Source organism: Eumetopias jubatus, unplaced genomic scaffold (assembly GCF_037043125.1).
Source record: "Eumetopias jubatus isolate StellerSeaLion01/CBP00866 unplaced genomic scaffold, mEumJub1_p1.0 scaffold_6, whole genome shotgun sequence".
NCBI lineage: Eukaryota > Metazoa > Chordata > Mammalia > Carnivora > Otariidae > Eumetopias > Eumetopias jubatus.
The window spans coordinates 113,616,758-113,638,275 of NW_028274812.1; the positions used below are offsets into that span (position 1 = coordinate 113,616,758).

A 21,518-nucleotide genomic window follows, 5' to 3' on the forward strand; every position below is an offset into this window, starting at 1 on the left:
GAGGGATCGGACTCATTTTACAAGCCAAAACAGAATCACAGGGGAAAAATACAAAGAGACAAAATTCAATTCATTCCATAGAAGACGTCTCTAGGAATTAGACTATCTAAAAATTAAGTAGGTTGGCTTGTAAGTTAGTGAGACCCGCAGAGCAGAGCTGCCCAATACAACCGTGAGTTCTATATCTGCGCCATTCAGTATGGTGGCCATGAGCCACTCATAGCTACTGAGCACTTGAAATGGAGCTAATGGGACTGAACAATTGAATTTTTATTTTTACTTCATTTTAATTAATCAAAATTTAAATAGGCATACATGTCTAATAGCTACTATACTGGATAATAGAGTGAGCTAGGGATATTCAGACCTACATCAGGGACATTCTAGACGGTATGTTGATATTGGAGGAAGAGCTAGACAAATTACATTACCAAATCCCTTACAATTCGAGTAATATATCTCTAGGCAATTAATAGAAGTTGTAGGCTATGCAATAATTTCTAATAAAATGGACATTTTAAATGATTACACTTTGGTATGAGATTGCCTGCCTCCAGGGGAGATTGGTGGTAGTAAAGTGTTAATTTCAATTCAGTGTGACAAATGTTAATTTCTGAGCAAATCATCTCATCAAAGAAGGTAAACTATTAAGTACGTTTCAATAAGTAACTCCTCCCACATAAATATAAAGTAACAACTCACTGGAGAGAAGCAGAGAACAACATGCAAGTTCTTCCTTGATCTTGAAATGAAGTACTCATACAGATTATCAAAGGTAGGAGGGTGGCGAGGCAGCTCCTTTTTCATCACCGATATCAGACCTTGGGTGATTTCATCCATCTCATCTCGTGCAAACAGATTGGAGATCTTTGAGAAACAGACAAGACTTGTACTTTACAAGTTCCCCACACTAATTCACTGCCAAAGCCTCCTCCTTTCTCCCCCAACATGTCATCTTTTTTTCATATTTTCTTTCTGCATCTCCACAGTCAAAATCCCTTGTTTGCCAGAGATTACCAAGAATACAACTTTTTATTGAGCAGTTTAATCAGGAGGAAATTTTGTTTCCCTCTGCTCCAATAGCTATCACCAAAAAAGTACCTCTCTAGCATTCCAATAATCTCTTTAGAATGTCCAGTGATGCCCTGTGTTCTCTGATTCATAGACAGCCTCAATTCTGGGTCTGAGGTCATTTTTTACTATGTTTGTGTACTTTTTTCAGGTATAATTGATATACAATATTATATTAGTTTCCAGTGATTCAACATTTGTATATACTGGGCAATGATTACCATACTAAGTCTAGTTACCATCTGTCACACTATAAAGTTACACAATATTATTGACTACAGTCCCCCTGCTATATATTACATCTCCATGACTTCTTTATTTTATAACTGAAAGTTTGTACTTCTTGATCCCCTTTGCTCATCTCACCCACTCCCACTCCAGCAAGTCCCCCTCCATCTGTCAACCACCAATCTGTTCTCTGTATCTAGGAGTCTGGATTTTGTTTTGCTTTTTAGATATCTCATATAAACAAAAGCGTGAAGTGTTTGCCTTTCTCTGACTTATTTCACTTAGCTTACTACTCTCAAGGTCTACCCATGTGCTCAAGAATGGCAAGATTATATTTTTTTATTGGGGCTAAGTAGTATTCCATTGTGTGTGTGTGTGTGTACATACATGTCATATCTTCTTTATCCATTTATCCACTGATAGATGTCTGGGTTGTTTCCATACCTTGGCTATTGTAAATATTGCTACAATGAGCAAAGGGTGCATATATCCATTTGAATTAGTGTTTTAATTTTCTTCAGATAGATACCCAGTAGTGGAATTGCTGGATCACATGGTGGTTCTATTTTTAATTTTTTGAGGATCCTCCATACTCTTTTTCAAGTGACTGCATCAGTTTGCATTCCCACCAACAGTGCATGAGGGTTCCATTTACTCCACATCCTTACCAAAACTTATTATTTCTTATCTTTTTGATAACAGCCATTCTGACAGGTGTGAGGTGCTATCTAGTAGTGGTTTTGATTTGCATTTCTCTGACAATTAATGTTGAGCATTTTTTCATGTGCTTGTTCTGTATATCTGTTTGGAAAAATGTATATTCAGATCCTCTGCCTGGAGGATTATTTCAGGTTTTTTTTTTTTGGTATTGAGTTGTAAGAGTTCTTTCTATATTTTGAATATTAACCTCTTATTAGATATTCAACTTGCAAATACCTTCTCCTTTATAGTAGGTTGCCTTTTAATTTTGTTGATGGTTTCCTTCACTGTGCAGAAGCATTTTATTTTGATATAGTCCCATTTGTTTCTTTTTCCATTAGTTTCCCTTGCTTTTGGAGTCAAATCCATAAAAACATTGCTAAGACCAATGTCAGGGAGCTTACCACTTATGTTTTCTTCTAGAAGTTTCATGGTTTCAGGTCTTACCTTCAAGTCTTTAATACATTTTGAGTTAATTTTTGTGCATGGTGTGAAGTGGTGGTACAGTTTCCCCCTTCTGCATGTGGCTGTCTAGTTTTCCCAACACCATTTATTGAAGAGATTGTCCTTTCCCCATTGTATATTCATGGCTCCTTTGTCATAAATTAATTGACCGTATATGCGTGGGCTTGTTTCTGAGCTCTCTATTCTGTTTTTTTGATCTGTGTCTATTTTTATGCCAATACCACATTGTTTTGATTACTATAGCACTGCAGTATAGTTTAAAAATCAGAGCTCATGATATTTCCATCTTTGTTCTTTTTTCTCAAGATTGCTTGGCTATCCAGGGTCTTTCATGGTTCCATATAAATTTTAGAATTCTTTGTTCTGTATCTGTGAAAAATGCCATTGGAATTTTGATAGCTATTGCATTGAATTTGTAGATGGCTTTGGGTAGTATGGACATTTTAACAATATTAATTCTTCTAATCCAAGAGCACAAAATATCTTTCCATGTATTTGTGTCTTCATTTCTTTCAACAATGTTTTATAGTTTTCGGTCTTTCACCTCCTTGATTAAATTTATTCATAGGTATTTTATTCTTTTTTGGATGCAGTTGTAAATGGCATTGTTTTCTTAGTATCTCTTTCAGATAGCTCATTATTAGTGTATAAAAATGCAACCAATTTCTGTATATTATCCTTGTATTCCTGAAACTTTATTGAATTTGTGTATTAGTTCTAACAGTGTTTTGGTGGAATCTTCAGGATTTTCTATATATAACAGCATGTCATGTGTAAATACTGACAGTCTTCCTTTCCAATTAGGATGACTTTATTCTTCAACTTCCCTAAGAAAAAACTTCCTGTTAAGTGTGATATTAGCTGTGGGTTTGTCATATATGGTCTTTATTATTTTGAGGTACATTCCCTCTGTCCATTCCACATTGTTGAGAGTTTTTAATCATAAAGGGATGTTGAATTTTGTCAAGTGCTTTTTTATGCATCTGTTGTGATGATATGATTTTCATCTTTCATTTTGTTAATGTGATGCATTATGTTGATTGTGGATGTTGAACTATCCTCACAACTCTTGAGTAAATCCCACTTGATCATGGTGTATGATCCTTTTTACTGTATTGTTGAATTCAGTTTGCTATTTTATTGAGGATTTTTGCATCTGTGTTCATCAGGGATATTGGCCTGTAATTCTCTTTTCTTGTGGTATCTTTGTCTTGTTTTGGTATCAGGGTAAGTCTGTCCTTGTAGAATGAGTTTGGGAGTGTTCCCTCCTCTTCAATTTTTTAGAAGAGTTTGAGAAAAATAGGTACTAACTCTTCTTTCAGTGTTTGGTAGAATTTTCCTGGGCCTAGAATTTTGGGCCTAGAACTTTGTTGGCAGGTTTTTGATTACTGATTCAACATCTTATTAGTAATTAGTCTATTCGGGTTTCCTATTTCTTCATGATTTGGTCTGGGAAGATTAGAAGTTTCTAGAAATGTATCCATTTCTTCTAGGTTACCCAATTTGTTGACATATAATTGTTTGTAGCAGTCTCTTATGATCCCTTGTATTTCTTTGATATCAATTGTAACTTCACCTCTTTCATTTCTGATTTGGAGTCCTTCCTCTTTATTTCCTGTTTAGTCTAGCTAAGGGTTTGTCCATTTGTTCTACCATTTCAAAGAACCAGCTCTTAGTTTCATTGATTTTTTTCTATTGTCTTTTTAGTCTCTATTTATTTCCACTCTGATCTTTATTATTCCCTTATTTCTACTAACTTTGGGCTTTTTGTTTCATTTTCTAGTTCCTGCAGGTGTAAAGTTAAATTCTCTATTTGAGATTTCTCTTGCTTCTTGAGGTAGGCCTATATTGCTATGAACTAACTTCCTTCTCAAAATCACTTTTGCTGCACTGCATGTTTTGGTATGTCATATATGTTTTCATTTATTCTAGGTATTTTTTTTATTTCTCCTTTGATTTCTTCTATGATCCAGTAATTATTCAGTAACATGTTGTTTAATCTCCACTTATTTGTAGTCTTTGCAGTTTTCTTCTTATAATTGATTCTTAGTGTCATACAATTGTGGTCTAAAAAGATGCTTAATATGACTTCAATCTTCTGGAATTCATTAAGACTTGTTTTGTGGTCAGGGCATCTGGGTGGCTCAGTCGTTAAGCGTCTGCCTTCTGCTCAGGTCATGATCCCAGGGTCCTGGGATCGAGTCCCGCATCGGGCTCCCCACTCTGTGGGGGGCCTGCTTCTCCCTCTCCCACTCCCCCTGCTTGTGTTCCCTCTCTTGCTGTGTCTCTGTCAAAAAAAAAAAAAAAAAAAAGACTTGTTTTGTGGCCTAACATATGATCTACCCTTGAGAATGTTCCATGTGCACTTGAGAAGAGTGTGTGTTCTGCTGTTTTGGGATGGAATGTTCTATATGTATATCTATTAAATCCACATAGTCTAGCATATCGTTTAAGGCTGATATTTCCTTAATGATCTTCTATCTTGATGATCTATCCATTGATGTAAGTGGGGTGTTAAAGTCCCCTAATATTATTTCATTGCTGTTAACTTCTCCTTCTAGATCTGTTAATATTTGTTTTATATATTTTGGTGCTCCTATGTTTGGTTCGTATACATTTGTAGATGTTGTATCTCCTTTCTGGACTGACTCTTTATCATTATATAGTGCCTTCTTTGTCTTTTGTTACTGTCTTTGTTTTAAAGTGTATTCTGTCTGATCTGAATACAGCTATCCCAGCTTTCTTTTCATTTCCATTTGCATGGGATATCTTTTTCCGTCCCTTCACTGTCAGTCTGTGTTTTTACTTCTCAAGTGGGTCTCTGTAGGCAGCACATCGATAGGTCTTTTTTTTTTTTTAAATCCATTCAGCCACTCTTTATCTTTGATTAGATCATTTAGTCCACTTAGATTTAAAGTAGTTTTTGATGGGTATGTACTTAGTGCCATTTTGTTAATTGTTTTTTGGCTGCTTTCATAGTTCCCTTCTGTTCCTTTCTTCTTCTCTTTCTCTCATCCCTTCTGGTTTGATTACTTTCTTCAGTGTTATGTTTTGATTCCTTGCTCATTTTCTTTTGAGTGTTTACTATAAGTTTTTGTTGTGTTGTTACTGTGAGGTTCACTTTATCATTTTATATATTTAACTATTTTAATTTGATAGAAACTTAAATTTCCACACACTCCAAAATTCTACAGTTTTACTACCTTCCCCCACGTTTTATGTTTTTGATGTCACATTTTACATCTTTTTATATCCCTTAACTGATTATTATTTTAGTTAATTTTATCACCTTTACCTTTACTACCTTCATAGTAGTTTTAGTAGTTTGGTAAGTGATTAATCCATTCCCTTTACTATATATTTTTATTTTTCTGTGCTTTCTTGCTATTAATTAGTGCCATTTCTTTTCAGCATGAAGAAGTTCCTTTAACATTTCTTGTAAAGCTGGTTTAGTAGAGATGAACTTCCTTAGCTTTTACTAACCTGAGAAACTATCTCTCTTTCAGTTCTGAACAGTAACTTTGCTGGATAGAGTATTCTTGATTGGAAGTATTTTTTCCTTTTAGCACTTTGAATATATTGTGCCACTCACTTCTGGCCTGGAAGGTTTCTGCTGGGAAATCAGCTGATAACTTTATGGAATTTTTCTTTATCTGTAACAATTTTTTTCTCTTGTTGCTCTTAAGATTCTCTCTTTATCTTTAACCTTTGACATTTTAATTATAATGTGTCCTGACGTGAATATCTTTGGATATTCTTTGACATTCATTTTGGAACATCTTTGACGTTCATTTTATTTGGAACTCGGGGCTTCCTGGCCCTGGATGTCTGTTTCCTTCCCCAGGTTAGGCAAATTTTCAGCCATTATTTCTTCAAATAAGTTTTCTTTCCCTTTTTCTCTCTCTTCTCCTTTGGGGCCCCCACAATGCAAATTTTATTCCACTTGATGTTGTCCCATATGTCCCTTAAGTTACCTTCATTAAATTTTTTTTTCTTTTTGCTGCTCTGTCTGATTTTCATTACTTCGTCTTCCAGCTTGCTGATCTGTTTCACTTCTTCCAGTCTGCTGTTGAACACTTCCTGTGTATTTTTTCAGTTCAGTTATTGTAATTCTTCAGCTCTGTGACCTATATTTGGTACTTTCTTATGTTGTCAGTATCTTTATTAAAGTTTTCACTGTGTTCATCCATTCCCTTCATGAGTTCAGTAAGCATCTTTAGGACCATTACTTTGAATTCCTTATCAGGTAGATCACTTATCTCCATATCATCAAGGTCTTTTTCTGAGGTTTTTGTCTTTCATTCGGAACATATTTCTCTGTTTCTTCATTTTGCTTGACTCTATGTTTGTTTCTATGAGGCAAAACTGCTACCTCTCCTAGTCTTGAAGAAGTGGCCTTATGTAGGTGATGGACCTTATTCAACTTTGCCCTAGCTCTTGGTTGTGTCACAAAACTTTCTGATTATCCAAACCACCTGATTTATTATTGATATGCCCCTGTTGCTGAGGGTACACCAAGACCAGTCAGTGTTCCAAGGGGGAGGAATCTCATTTGGTACCTAGTTTTAGGTTGATTGGAATCTAGAACCTCAGGCAACAGTTTTTTAAAAGTATGCAAATACATACAGTCCCGTATGGCCACAATCATAATCCCTGCTGTCCTCCAGACTACGAAGTCTCTCCAGATCACAAAAGTTGGGGCTCCAGACAAATATATAAACTCCTTTCCAGGAGGTCTTGTTGAGCTCTAGCAAGGCCAAGGGGTTGTGGAAGGATGGTGTCTTCCTGCTTACATTCCCTTTGAGTGTCTCCTCAACCTCTAGATGTGTGGGAAACCTAAAGCCTGTCCCTCTGGCAGAAGCTCCAACATAAGTAAATAGGCCTTTTTCACAGGAAGACTGGGGTATGTTTCAGTCTGCTGTCTGTGCAGTGTCCTGGGTGTAGTGGCCTGCCAAGAAATGTCTTTCCAACTGTTACTTCCTGTGGAGCTCAGGAATGCCAGTCCTCTTGGCCACCAGCATGAGGCAATCAAGGGGCATCCCCATGTAGATTGCCCATGACTGCTGGCTTTAACTAGGCAGCTGGAGAGTGTATAAGAGGGGCATACTTGCCAACTTCAGAAAAGCAGCAGGAAAATGTTTTAACTGCATGCTCCCATGGGCTTCAGGACTGCAGCAACTGAGTGCCTTATTTGAGTATGCACCAGCTTTAGACTGGAGTAGAAGAATGTTTCCACCTTTTGCACTTGCCAGCCCCAGCCAAGGAAAGGGAGTGTCACAACCACCCATGCTTGCTGACCTTACCTAGGGAGCAGGTGAATGCCACATTCATGCTCACCTGCCCCAGCCAGGGAGCAGGGGAGTGCCACAACCACCCATGCTCTCCAACTTCAACAAGGTAGTGGGATAGTACTGACTACTCATTTGCCCCTGCTTGTCTTAGTAAGGTGGAAGGAGGGTGCTTTGTCTAAGCTTGCTCACCTGTGCAAGCAGGGTAGGTAGAAAGTGCAAAACTGGCATCCACCAGCAACTCCATCTCTGGGGAGAGTTTCAACTGTCCCCTAACCCCTCCAGTTGATACTTTAAGATTAGCAAATGAATCTTCTTCACATACAATCTAGGCATTTTTCAAAGTGCTGGGGTTTTTTGTTTGTTTGTTTGTTTGTTTGCTTGGCTGGGTCTTGGGATAAGACTATATTGGGAGCCCTTTAGTAGTGAATCTCACTTTCTTATAGCACTTTGGGTCACTGGATGTCAGCCCCATTGGTTTTCTTTCTTTTTTTTGGCCCCATTGGTATTCTAAGCCAGACATTTTGGGGCTTGTCTCTCTGGTATATATTCCAGGGGTTGGGGTGCCTGATGTGAGGCACCAACCCCTCACTCCTTATTTGTGAGAGACCTCCCTATTGCAAGTCACTGTGCTGAGGGTGAGGTTTTTGGCAAGACTGTGTCTCTCCTACCTATCTTGATGTGGTCTTTTTATCCTTTGTTGTGGAGAAGAAGCTTATCTAGTTTTCGGATCTTTTTCAGAGGGAAATAATCCATATATAGATGTAGATTTGGTGCTGCCATGGGAGGAGGTGAATTCAGGATTTTCCTATGCCACCATCGTGCAGAAGTCCTCTCTCCGAGGTAGTTAACTAGCTCATGCAGCAGCAAGCATTGATAGACACCACTGAGCAGGGAAGAGTTAACACAGTGAGCCCGATTTTAAGAAGAGTATGCTTGCAGGGCTAGCACTTGGCCATCATCTGGGAACTTGGTTTTTGAATGTCTCCTCCTTACTAATTGAAAAGGTTGTTCTGGGCCTGGACTGTTTATACAAACATTGTGATATATGGTGAACATCTGTTTTCCTTCCGGGAGTCTGGAGTTTTGACAGTAGTGTCTAGGCGGGGAGGGACAACCAGACCAGCCCCCAGTAAAACTGCTGAATTCGGAATCTCCAACAGGGTTCCCTGAATGGAAACACAGCATATGAGTGACTGCACTTCACCACTGGAGGGGGTGCACATTCTGTATGACCCTTTCGGTGAGAACATAGGAAGCCTGCACATGGATTTCTCCAGATTCCACCTGATGTGTCTTTTTCTATATTGATCTGGCTGTGAATCCTTGCTGCGTTGCTGTCATAAATCTTAGACATGAGTACAACTGGATGTTGAGCCCCATGAGTCCTTCTAATGAAGTACCAAGTATGTGAGTGATCATGGGAGTGCTGACATAGGTGGTGTCAGAAGTGATGACTAAACATCTGCTTAGAGCTGGCAGAACTCTTTCCTTTCTTTTATACTCCTGACTGTTAGATAGATACTGTGATTATTCTAAAATAAATTACAGGATCAAATTGAAAACTGATGAAATAAGTAAGCAATCATATTTAAAATGGAACAAAGCATACAAAAAATCTGGAGGTGGACAGCATTCATTTCTCACAGGTAGTTTTAAAGAAAAATCTACCATGTCTTACATATTAATCATTTCTAAAATGAAAAATGAATGTTAAGTGGCCTCACTTGTGAAGGATTGCTGCTTTTTCTGTTTAAACATAATTTACATTTTTAAAATATGAACTTTTTCTCTACTTTTGAGACCTACCTCCCCTGAAGATAACAGGTTGTTAAGATATTCTAGAAATGCCTCATCCTTTATTTCATTGTCAGTAAAGATGAAGGTGATACCTTTTCCATCAGCACCAGCAACTTTGTACAGACCTTTTAAGTCATCTGTTAGATTATTCACATTATAAGACCTAAAAAGGGTGGTAGGAAATTTAAAATTTAAAAATATAGGTAGTCATAATTTGTCTCAGAAGACAATATAACCCATGGTAATAAGAGCATACTCTGCACCTGCCCCAAGAGATACTAAGTAAGAGTGTCTGCTAAAAACACGGAGGTCAGAGAGAAATAGTTATGTGTTACTGTTCAAAGCAAGTATGTTTTATTTAACGTGAGAAGTGAGAAATGGGAATTCACCAGAAGTGACTCATGAAGAGTAATTAGAAATTCAGAAATGAACTTCTATTCTCAGCAAGCTGACAGTCTTCCACAACAGATTTTGCCCAAGTGAATATACGTATAATATTTAAAACTAATCTGAAACTTGGATGAGTTTGGATTGGTAAGAAAGTCAAGATAAATTATAAATAAAATTAGCAATAAATTATATATAGTGGTAATTTGTGTATCTCGTTAAGTGGCTAAATACAGAGACAGCCTACAGAAGAACATGCATTATGCAATGTGATATAAATAATTGAAATGTTATAATTATGTAGTTACAGCTTTTGACAAGAAGATCTTGGTCTTTGCTTTTCTGTTTACTGTGTTTCCTACTAAATATATATGCTCCTGGAGATGATGTGATGTGCAGAAATAAAGCAGACATTTTCTGAAGTGTTGTGTATAAATCCTCATGAGTAAATTGACAACACAGACATCCTCACTTGACGGAGGTTGTATGGTGCAAGTCATAGGGAGTTGTGTGTAAGCCACAGGCATTAGAACCAGAAGGACCTGTGTTCAAATCCCCATTCTGCAGCTTGGAAATGTTCCTTTACATTCTTCAACTTCTGTTTCCTCCTCTGCAAAATGAAGAAAGTATCTGTTTGTAAAAGCTACAGTGGGCACTAGAGATGACTCGGTTTAAGGGCACTCGAATGAATAAATAGCTGATTTTAATCTAGGAGGACCAGTTATCCCCTTCTGAGTGGCACTACAGTAAAATGTCTTGTAGACTTGGGCAAAAGGAACTCCACTGAAAGGAAAATATACATGCCTTTCAAAATAATTGCCAAGGGGGTCATTCGTTAGAAGGAGAAACTGGTAAGATTTGCTGAGATGTAGTTTGGTTTCTGGAAACCACTCTGGATTTCCTCCTCTTCGCCTTGCCTCTACTTCTCACTCTCTTGCAAGCAAGTCCCCTTCCTCTATGTTGGGAGACCCCAGCATTCTTCCCTTAGCCATCTTTTCTTCTCGCTATGCTCCCTACTCATGCTCCTTGTTACCTGAAATTTGTTCTCTCCACTGAGACTTCTGTGCTGACATCTTCAGGAGCCAGCCACTCCTGAACTCCACACCCATGAGTCTAATGAACTACGGAAACCGTGTGTTCTGCAAACATCTCACTCTCTGCATGTACTGAATTCTCATTTTACCCCCCTTAAAACTGGTCATTTGTTTATTTGTTCAACACGTATTTTTATGGTGTTGGTTAAAAGAACCCACTTGATAGTAATGGTAGATAAGACAAAGATTACGATGGTCCATCCTCAGTTTGCTTACAGACTAGTGAAGGAGACAGAGGAGTGAACAAGCATTTTTTACAGTTTGGTGTAATAAATACCACTAGAGAAACTAGGTGTGTCATTCTAGCCTTTCTTCTTTCCTCTTCTTCACCCCATATCTGATCAGTTGCTAAGTCCTAACAATATACTAGGGACTATAAAGTCCTACTTTAAATTGCCCCCTCTGATTCCTCTCTACTTCCCTTCACCTTCCCTGCTGTTTTAAAATGTTTCCAGGAAGCTTTTTAGTCAGGTATGGTAAGACACACAGACATGGAAAGGACTGTCATAAAGGAAGAAGCCTATACTCACAGATCCCTAGAAACAAGAGGGGATATGCCACACCACATAGGGCTGCATGGGGAAGCTTCAGGGTCAGTCAGGAGGTGGAAGGAGTAACAGCAACCGTGGGCAACAGCATGTACTGTGGTTTCCATGAGAAAGGCAAAGGCAGGCAGGCCAAGCAGATTTAGGATTGGCTTGTTTGAATAATTTCAACGGGCCCCAGGGCATAGATGCTGTCCCTAGTTACTGGTCCTTGGCTCTGGGGTGATTAGAGCAGAGCAATATTGTTTCCTGGTGGAGAAAGCCAGATAGACGTGGTGGTTCAGAGTATAAGCTCTGGAGTAGTTGGTTTACCTATGAAAGGCACACTACTGGAGCAAGCCATTAGCTGTCTCTAAGAACTGGCTTGCCCTGGGAGGGGCAGTCAGCAGGACCCCAGTGCCAGAGCATCAAGAATACAGAAAACAAGAAAATACTGTTAACACTCTGGTAAACTGGAGGACGGTATGTCCCATCTAAGGAGGCATGTTGCTTAGGTCCAGGCACCTGGGAATGTAGGCACAGTGTTGCCAGATCTTCCAACTGTGTCAAGAGAAGTCAGAAATCCGTTTTTTTTGTTTTTTTTTTTGTGAAACCTCCCAATTTTTAAAGGTTGACAACGGATTAATTTAATTAACCTCTAGATATTTGATGCTTCATGTTTTTTTAATTGCTCTTGTAATTTGTACCCTGTTAAATTTTTTATCTATGTAGTGTGTATAAATTGTTAATTTAAAAAGTGACGTAAAATTTATGAGGAACTACAAAAGGCCAAATATTCAAGACAGTCCTGAAGAAGAACAACAAAGTTGTTCAAGATATATTAAAACTACAGTAATTAAGACAGTTGGTAATACTACAAAGATAATTAAATCAGTGGAACAGACTGTAGTCACAGACATCATCAGTTGATTGATGGGGAAGAAATGACACTGTAATGTGTCAGGAAAAACATGACCTTTTCAATAATGGAGTTGGAGTGATTGGATATCTATATTGAAAAATACAATCTTAACTCCTACCTCAGATTTTAGAAGAAAATAAATTCTAGATGGGTTATAATTCTATACGTAAAAAAAGTACATTTTATTTGCAAATGCAAAGGAAATCACAGGAGAATATCTTCATAGGTAAACAAAGGTAAACAAATATTTTTTAACAGAATACAAAGAGCACTAAAATAAAAAAAATTGATAACTTAAGTTGGCTAATTGAACATAATAAAAAAATGTAGCCTAGACATAAAAATAATAATAAACTAAAATAAAAGATCCACCAAGGGGCACATGGCACATGGGTGGCTCAGTTGGTTAAGCATCTGCCTTTGACTCAGGTCATTATCTCAGGGTCCTGGGATCAAGTTCTGAGTGGAGGCTCCCCGCTCAGTGGGGAGTCTGCTTCTCCCTCTCCCTCTGCCCCTCCCCACTACTCATGCGCGCATGCTTGCACATCCCCCCCCCAGTAAATAAATAAATAAATAAAATCTTTAAAAAAAAAAAAGTAAAATCCACCAGGAGTGAAAAGGCAAGCCAACGACTTGGAGAAGATTTATGTAATACACACTCTGACAACAAAATTATATCCAAAACATATATATAAAGAACTCCTAAAAATCAGTAAGAGAAAGAATCACACCCTAACTGAAAAAAAAAAGAAGCAACAAAGGAATAACACAGATATTTCACAAAAGAGACTGTCCAAATGGCCAATAAGAGGTGAAAATGTGCTCAACATTCGTCATGGAAAATGCAAATGGAAGCCACAGAGACATACCACTACCCATCCACCAGAATTGCTAAAGTGAGAAAGACTCACAGTGCCAAAGGTGCACCAGGATGAGGAGCAACTGAGACCCTCATGAAACGTTGGTGGAAGTGTAGGTAGAACCACAGTGGAAAACAATTCTCCAAACAGACTAAAGCTGAATATATGTACACTCCATACCCAGCAGTTCTATCTCCGAAAGTACACTCCGTCATGCGCAAGAATATTCATTACAGCTCTACTTGCCAAAAAATCCCCACAAATATTTATCAACAGCACAACGGGAAACAAATTGTGGTAATATGTGAGAAAGTGGAGGTCTATATAGCAATAAGAATGAACAAACTATGGGTACGTGCAGCATGATGGATGAAACTCCCGAACATAATACAAGCAACAGAAACTGGACACAAAACAGTAGATCCCATAGCATTTGATGGATAGAAAGTTCAAGAATAGGTAAAACTAAGTGGGTTTAGAAGTCAGAATATGGTGAACCTTGGGAGGGTAATGACTGAGACAGGACTTGAGGTGTGATTCCAGGGTGCTGATATTTTATTTCTTCATCTGTAGGCTAACGACCGAGGTGTACTTACTTTGTGACACCCATGATTTGTGCACCTCTCCTTAAATAATTTACACTTAAATAAAAAGCTTAAAAAATATACCAAATTGTTGTATTTTTTAAGTGAACATTTTACTTCAGAGAAATTAATAATAGAAAAATGTATTGCTGTGTTTTATTTCACCTTACCTGGTTAATGTAATCTGGAATATTTGATATCCAGCTATAAAAGAGGCCAATCTCGAAAGACTTTGTTTTCCTGAACCACCGACACCCACCAGCAACGCATTTCCACATGATGTTCGAATTATTCGTGAAATCTGTTTGGAAATAAAATGGTATGTATTTAAAAATAGAATTCAACTCTTCACATTTTCTCGCACTACATGAGTCCAATTTTGAACATATGCTTGTAGACTACATTAGACTTTTTCTTTTAATGGGATATGTCAGAGTTTTTTTAAATTAATGTCTCCTATTGATTTAGTCAACTCAAATTCTTTTCCTTGCCCATCATCAAAGAGAGAACAAATGGGCTTTCCTATCTCCTATTTCAAAGCCATTCTCGTGTGTGTGTATGTGTGTGTGTGTGTGTGTGTGTGTGTGTGTGTAATTTTATTGTTTTTGGACTCAATGCATGATGGAGCTGCTCTTCCCAATCTGCAGAAAGTTTAGGATTGTCTGCTTATTATTCAGTCTAACATACTGAACTAGATAGACACCTAGCTCTACAATGAATACTACCTGTATTGTATCTCTGCCAACGAAAAAATTTTAAGTACCAAAATTCTACTTACAAAGAAGGCAAGAAGGCATCTGTAGAAAAAGACTTAGACTTTAGTCTTGTGTTGCTTTTCTATGGCTGATTTAGTCTTGTGTTGCTTTTCTATGGCTGATTTCCTCAATAAGGATAGGCTGGAATTGTGGTTCACCTCATATGCAGGCCAATTGAAGACATTGCTAAAAAACTGCCTTTTACATTAATGTCACTGATTAAGATGAAAGTCTAGATGGGTCACTAAATTCATTATCACCACTAAAAAGTTTTTTTTTAAATGGAAGTTTTACAGGTGGCAGATAGTAAAAACACTTTGCATTAATTCTATCATTATATTTTGTAACATGTTAATCACTTGGAGGTCCCAGGCCCCCAAGACCTCACCACAGTGAGTACTCAATAATTACTTGTTGAGTAGATGAATGTGAAACAGCCCTAGGACATCTGGAAATTCACCAACTTTGGGGAAGACCAACGTATAATAAACACAGAGCAAGCTGCCTCTTTATCAAACCTCCTGACACTGTGTTCGAACTTCCTTTTCAAACTATACATGACACAAACAAATGGCTCTTTTCTGTAGCCTTTCAGACTTGGATCAAACCATGCTCCTCTGGGTGTTGTCTCTAACTGGTTTCTGTTTTTATACCAGTCCTGTGCATCTACCTTACTCCTTCCTCATCAGTTTGCCCATAATCTGTAAGCCAATCATGAAATTGACCTTTTTAAAAAGCATCAAGTTTTCCTCCATGGGGAAGGGAACAGGATTCCCATTATATCAAAATAAAATTTGAAGAGGGACTATTTCTTCACAGGGTTCTCTAGCTTACTTTCTAGAAAGGAGAAACTCTGATTCGATGTGTCAACAGCTCTGAATACAAAACCCATCAATTCGCCCTTGAAAAGCATTTGCTGTCCCATACATGGATTCAGCTAAGGAGTTTCTTTTTTTTAATTTGATTTTATTATGTTATGTTAGTCACCATATATCATTAGATTTTGTTGTAGTGTTCCATGATTCATAGTTTGCGTATAACACCCAGTGCTCCATGCAATACATGCCTTCCTTAATACCCATCACCAGGCTAACCCATCCCCTCACCCCCCTCCCCTCTAGAACCCTCAGTTTGTTTCTCAGAGTCCACAGTCTCTCATAGTTCATCTCCCCTTCTGATTTCCACTTCATTTTTCCCTTCCTACTAACAACTTCTTTTCTTTTAACATGTAATATATTATTTGTTTCAGAGGTACAGGTCTGTGATTCATCAGTCTACACAATTCACAGCACTCACCATAGCACATACCCTCCCCAATGTCTATCACCCAGCCACTCCAACCCTCCCACCCCCCCACCACTCCAGCAACCCTCAGTTTGTTTCCTGAGATTAAGAATTCCTCCTATCAGTGAGATCATATGATACTTGTCTTTCACTGATTAACTTATTTTGATTTGGCTAAGGGGTTTCTGATTAAGCCTTTGTTTTCTGAGACCATGAACTGATCCAACCTATGGACATGCTTCTATACACTATCTGAAACCATAGACTTCTTCTCTCAAAACATCTGTCTGTGAAATTTACCCAGTTTTTACATGATCTATTTATGTCAGCAAAGAGTCAATAGTTAGAACCTTAATAAGATGTGTCATTGCATCTTTAAAAAACACTAGATCAAGAGATGTTCCTCTAATGATTTCATTGAACTGTCTCTGGTAGAACTGGAGTTTTTCAGACAGGAAGTCAAAGGATGGGACCTGTGGGTGCAGAGAGAGAAAAAAATAATAATTTAAGAGCCAAAATCTATGAAAGCAGCAATTGTAAAGGCTCTCAAAAGTAATTCTAATTAAAAAAAAAAAAAATCTAATGGAGGGGCACTTGGGTGGCTCAGGCGGTTAAGTGCCAAACTCTTGGTTTCAGCTCAGGATGGTGAGATCAAGCCCTGCATCAGGCTCCACACTCAGCACAGAGTCCACTTAAGATTCTTTCCCCTCCTTGTCCCTCCTCTTCTGCTCCTCCCCCCCTCGTACTCTCTCTCTCTCTCAAATAAATAAATAAATAAACTCTTTTTAAAAAATAGAAATAAAAACCTAATGGAGATACATTCGTTAGATTACTCCTTTCTGCCCGTGGACGCCGCCAAGTAAGCATCGTTCAAGTCTCCCCTCCCACCACCGTCGTGTCTAAGTCACAGTCTCCCAAAGAGCCTGAACAGCTGTGGAAGCTCTTTACCGGAGGTTTGAGCTTTGAAACAACCGATGAGAGTCTGAGGAGCCATTTTGAGGAATGGGGAATGCTTACGGACTGTGGTAATGAGAGATCCAAACACCAAGCGCTCCAGAGGCTTTGGGTTTGTCACATATGCCACTGTGGAGGAGGTGGATGCAGCCATGAACACAAGGCCACAAAAGGTGGATGGAAGAGTTGTGGAACCAAAGAGGGCTGTCTCAAGAGAAGATTCTCAAAGACCTGGTGCTCACTTAACTGTGAAAGAGATTTTTGTTGGTGGCATTAAAGAAGACACTGAAGAACATCATCTAAGAGATTATTTTGAACAGTATGGGAAAATTGAAGTGATCGAGAGCATGACTGACTGAGGCAGTGGCAAAAAGAGAGGTTTTGCTTTTGTAACATTTGATGACCATGACTCTGTAGACGAGATTGTCATTCAAAAATACCACACTGTGAATGGCCACAACTGTGAGGTAAGGAGAGCCCTATCTAAGCAAGAGATGGCTAGTGCTTCATCCAGCCAAAGAGGTCGAAGTGGTTCTGGAAACTTTGGTGGTGGTCGTGGAGGTGGTTTTGGTGGGAATGACAACTTTGGTCGTGGAGGGAACTTCCGTGGTCGAGGTGGCTTTGGTGGCGGTCGAGGTGGTGGCGGATATGGTGGCCGTGGGGATGGCTATGACGGATTTGGTAATGATGGTGGTTATGGAGGAGGCGGCCCTGGTTACTCTGGAGGAAGCAGAGGCTATGGAAGTGATGGACAGGGTTATGGAAACCAGGGCAGTGGCTATGGCGGGAGTGGCAGCTATGACAGCTATAACAACGGAGGAGGCGGAGGCGGCTATGGCGGTGGTAGTGGAAGCAACTTTGGAGGTGGCGGAAGCTATAATGATTTTGGCAATTACAACAATCAATCTTCAAATTTTGGACCCGTGAAAGGAGGAAATTTTGGAGGCAGAAGCTCTGGCCTCTATGGTGGTGGAGGCCAATACTTTGCCAAACCACGAAACCAAGGTGGCTATGGTGGTTCCAGCAGCAGCAGTAGCTATGGCAGTGGCAGAAGGTTTTAATTACTGCCAGGAAACAAAGCTTAGCAGGAGAGGAGAGCCAGAGAAGTGACAGGGAAGCTACAGGTTACAACAGATTTGTGAACTCAGCCAAGCACAGCTTTGTAGCCTAGCTGCTACAAAGAAGACATGTTTTAGACAATACTCATGTGTATGGGCAGAAAACTCGAGGACTCTATTTGTGACTAACTGTATAACAGGTTATTTTAGTTTCTGTTCTGTGGAAAGTGTAAAGCATTCCAACAAAGGGTTTTAATGTAGATTTTTATTTTTTTGCACCCATGCTGTTGATTGCTAAATGTAATAGTCTGATCATGACGCTGAATAAATGTGTCTTAAAAAAAAAAAAACAAAAACCTAATGGACTTCCAAACATCTGTCATGGATTACTTGACTTTCAGTTATTTCCGTTTTCAGAGGCCTGAAACTTAACTGCATTAGCTGGTTGCCAGTATGAAACCATTCCCTGACCTTTCCCTTCAAAAACCCCAGAGCCAATTCCCACCCATGGGAACTATGATTGGAATATAACAAATATTTCTGTTTGTATTTGCTTTTTAATATTGCTTATGGATCTTAAAAAATACACAGAAGTTTTACATCGTTGATACAGTCAAATGGTTTTGAAGTAAATATTCATGTATTTTTTTTGCACAATTTTGTCTCCCCATTCAATTCTTCGACCTACATGCACTTAAGAATTACTTTGTTTGTGACCCTACTTAAAAAACCTTTTTGGGGGTGCCTTAGTGGAGCAGTCATTTGGGCATTGACTCTTGCTTTTGGCTCATGTCATGATCTCAGGGTTGTGAGATTAAGCCCCACATAGCTCTGCACTCAGCACAGGGTCTGCTTGGGATTCTCTCCTGTTCTCCCTCTGCTCCTCCCCCAGGCTCGCTCTCTCTCTCTCTCTCTCAAATAAATAAATAAATCTTGAAAAAAAAATCCTTTTGGCAGGGCACCTGGGTAGTTCAGTCAGCTGGGCATCCGACTCTTGGTTTCGGCTCAGGTCATGATCTCAGGGTGGTGGGAGATGTTGGGCTCCATGCTGAGCGTGGAGATTTCGGGTGGCTCAGTCGGTTAAGCATCTGCCTTTGGCTCAGGTCGTGATCCCAGGGTCCTTGGATGGAGCCCCACATCAGGCTTCCTGCTCAGTGGGGAGCCTGCTTCTCCCTCTCCCCCCTGCTCGTGCTCTCTCTTGCTATCTCTCTCTCTCTCTCAGATAAATAAATAAAATCTTAAAAAAAAAAAAGATTCTCTCTCTCTCCCTCTCCCTCTACCCCTCCCCCCGACCCACGCAAGCATGCATGTGTGCACGCACGCGCTCTCTCTCTCTCTCTCTCTCTAAAAGAAAAAAAAATCCTTTTGGAGTCCTGTTTCAAACTTCATGAAACCTATACATTAATTTAGGGAGAATGATGTGTTGCCATTTAATCAAGTAAAGTTTTATCATGTTTATCCCTAGATGTTTTACATACTTGTTGCTGTTGAATGAAGTACCTTCCTGTTATAGTTTCTATCTCATGATTGTTACCAAGAGTTGGCAAACTTTTTCTATAAAGGGCAGGATTAAAACTTTGTGGCCCATAGGGTTTGTCACAACTATTCCACTGCACCCTGATAGTGCAGAAGCGGTCCTGGACCATAAGGAAACAAATCCACATAGCTGTGGTCCAATACAACTCTGTGTATGAACGCTGCATTTGAATGCCATGTAATTTTCACAGGTCACACAATATTCTTCTTCTTCGGATTCTTTTGCCACCCATTTAAAAAATGCAAATTTTAGCTTACAAATCTCACAAAACACAGCCAGAGGGCTGGATCTGGCCCATCAGCTGTAACTTGCCAGCCTTTCATACAGAGGACAGTTACAGAGTTTTGTATTTATCTCACACTTGGTCATCTTACTGAACTGTTAGTAGTTAAAACAGATGTTCAGTTCTTTTCTATTAAGAGATAATCATCTCATCTGCACACAATATTTTTGTTTTGTCCTATCTGATAATTACATCTTTTTTTGTTTGTTTTGGTCATTTGTTTCATTGCCTAGAACTTTCAAAACCATATTAAATAGTAGCGATGATAGGAGGCATCCTTGTCTTATACCTGACTTTAATGGGATTACTGCTAAATTTCACTAAAATATTTTACTTGGTGTATGATGGCATGAATCACAACAAATAACTAATGTAGAAGTTACGACAACTCCGTGGTGGGACTCTGGGGTGCGGAGAAATATAGTTAGGTGAGTGATCGAAAAGCTCTTTTCAAAGGTGAAAATAAATACCAGTTCATAAGTTTTGGGCACTTCAAACACAGTATCCTCAGGCTCGTCACCAGTTGGTTCAGGTATCTCACGGAGAAAATCTGCAAAGTATGGTTCAGGAAGAATATATGAAGTCACATCTGGGTTAATATTCTCTTCAACTGCTCGAACAAGATGGATATTAAACCACTGCTCATCTTCAGGAGTTATAAATCTGAAAGAAAAAGGCAGGAGTAAATATGTAAAATATGAAGGCATCTTTCTTAATTGAACATGTCCAACCTCCCTCCACTTCCTGAGGCCCCATCCTACACCGTGGACTTCTCAGAACAGGGGAACAGACAAGGACATAACTCCATTAAGGAGAGATATAACACTGAGTATTACTTAAAAAAAAAACACTGGCAAAGAGTCTCTCCTTGATCAATCTTAGTCTCCTCTGAATCCTCTTCCCAATTAGGCCGTGACTTTTGGACTTCTGTGTCCTTTGCATTGCCCAATTGTACCAAGAATCCTGTCAAGTGGGTTTAATCCCAGAATCTCCCACTCGCCATATCTAATCACCCTTCAATATCTGACCAAATTCCTCATTCCCCATCACCCCCCAGGAAATATCTACTCCCCCTAGCCTGCTTTCAGCAAGAATCCTATTAGGTCAGTTTAGCTAGAATCCCTCCCTTACACTTGATATTTCCTCTCAGTAGTTTTCCATCCACCGACGTCCCCTAAACTGCTCCATGGCTATAAATTCCCACTCTTCCCTTGTCGTATTTGGAGCTCAGCTCAGTTTCTCTCACCTCCTGCAAAACCCCATCGCGGTGGTCCATATACCCAGTGTGGTAATCCTGAATAAAGTCTGTATGCCTTATTGTTTTAACAAGTGTCATGAATAGTTTTTTTTTTCTTTAACAATACAGATGAGTCACTTAGGTGGGGTCAAAGGGTCCCTAAAATTTGCAATAGGAGTGCAGACTGATGACATTCAGTAGTGGACGAGCGTCCACTTTCTGGTTCTGTGAGCACACAGTACACAAATGTCCTTTTCAGACCTACAGTATCAGAGGGGGAAGAGTGGAAGGAGGGGGACCAACATTTGAGAAATACCATATATGTGTGTGATATTGTGGTAGGCCCTTACAGCTTTGTAAGATCAGCATCACCATCCATATTTTATACAGGAGGAAGCTGAGGCTCAGAACAATGACTGAGCCTATGTTCTCAGATTACACCAAGCAAAACTTACACGGAGCTCAAACGTCCTAGAAAATATACATAA

General features: G+C 39.1%; 1 protein-coding gene across 1 annotated transcript in view; it reads right to left on the bottom strand.

Moving 5' to 3' along the window:
* DNAH8 (dynein axonemal heavy chain 8) overlaps nucleotides 1–21,518 on the bottom strand; it is a 395,922-nt gene that overhangs the window by 136,128 nt on the left and 238,276 nt on the right. The window contains exons 59-63 of the mRNA XM_088024365.1: nucleotides 20,264–20,456; nucleotides 16,312–16,434; nucleotides 14,093–14,223; nucleotides 9,561–9,714; nucleotides 703–867 (exon numbers count right to left, since the gene is read on the bottom strand). Of these exons, the coding sequence (XP_087880491.1) occupies nucleotides 703–867; nucleotides 9,561–9,714; nucleotides 14,093–14,223; nucleotides 16,312–16,434; nucleotides 20,264–20,456 (766 nt within the window). The remainder of the gene's footprint in view (nucleotides 1–702; nucleotides 868–9,560; nucleotides 9,715–14,092; nucleotides 14,224–16,311; nucleotides 16,435–20,263; nucleotides 20,457–21,518) is intronic.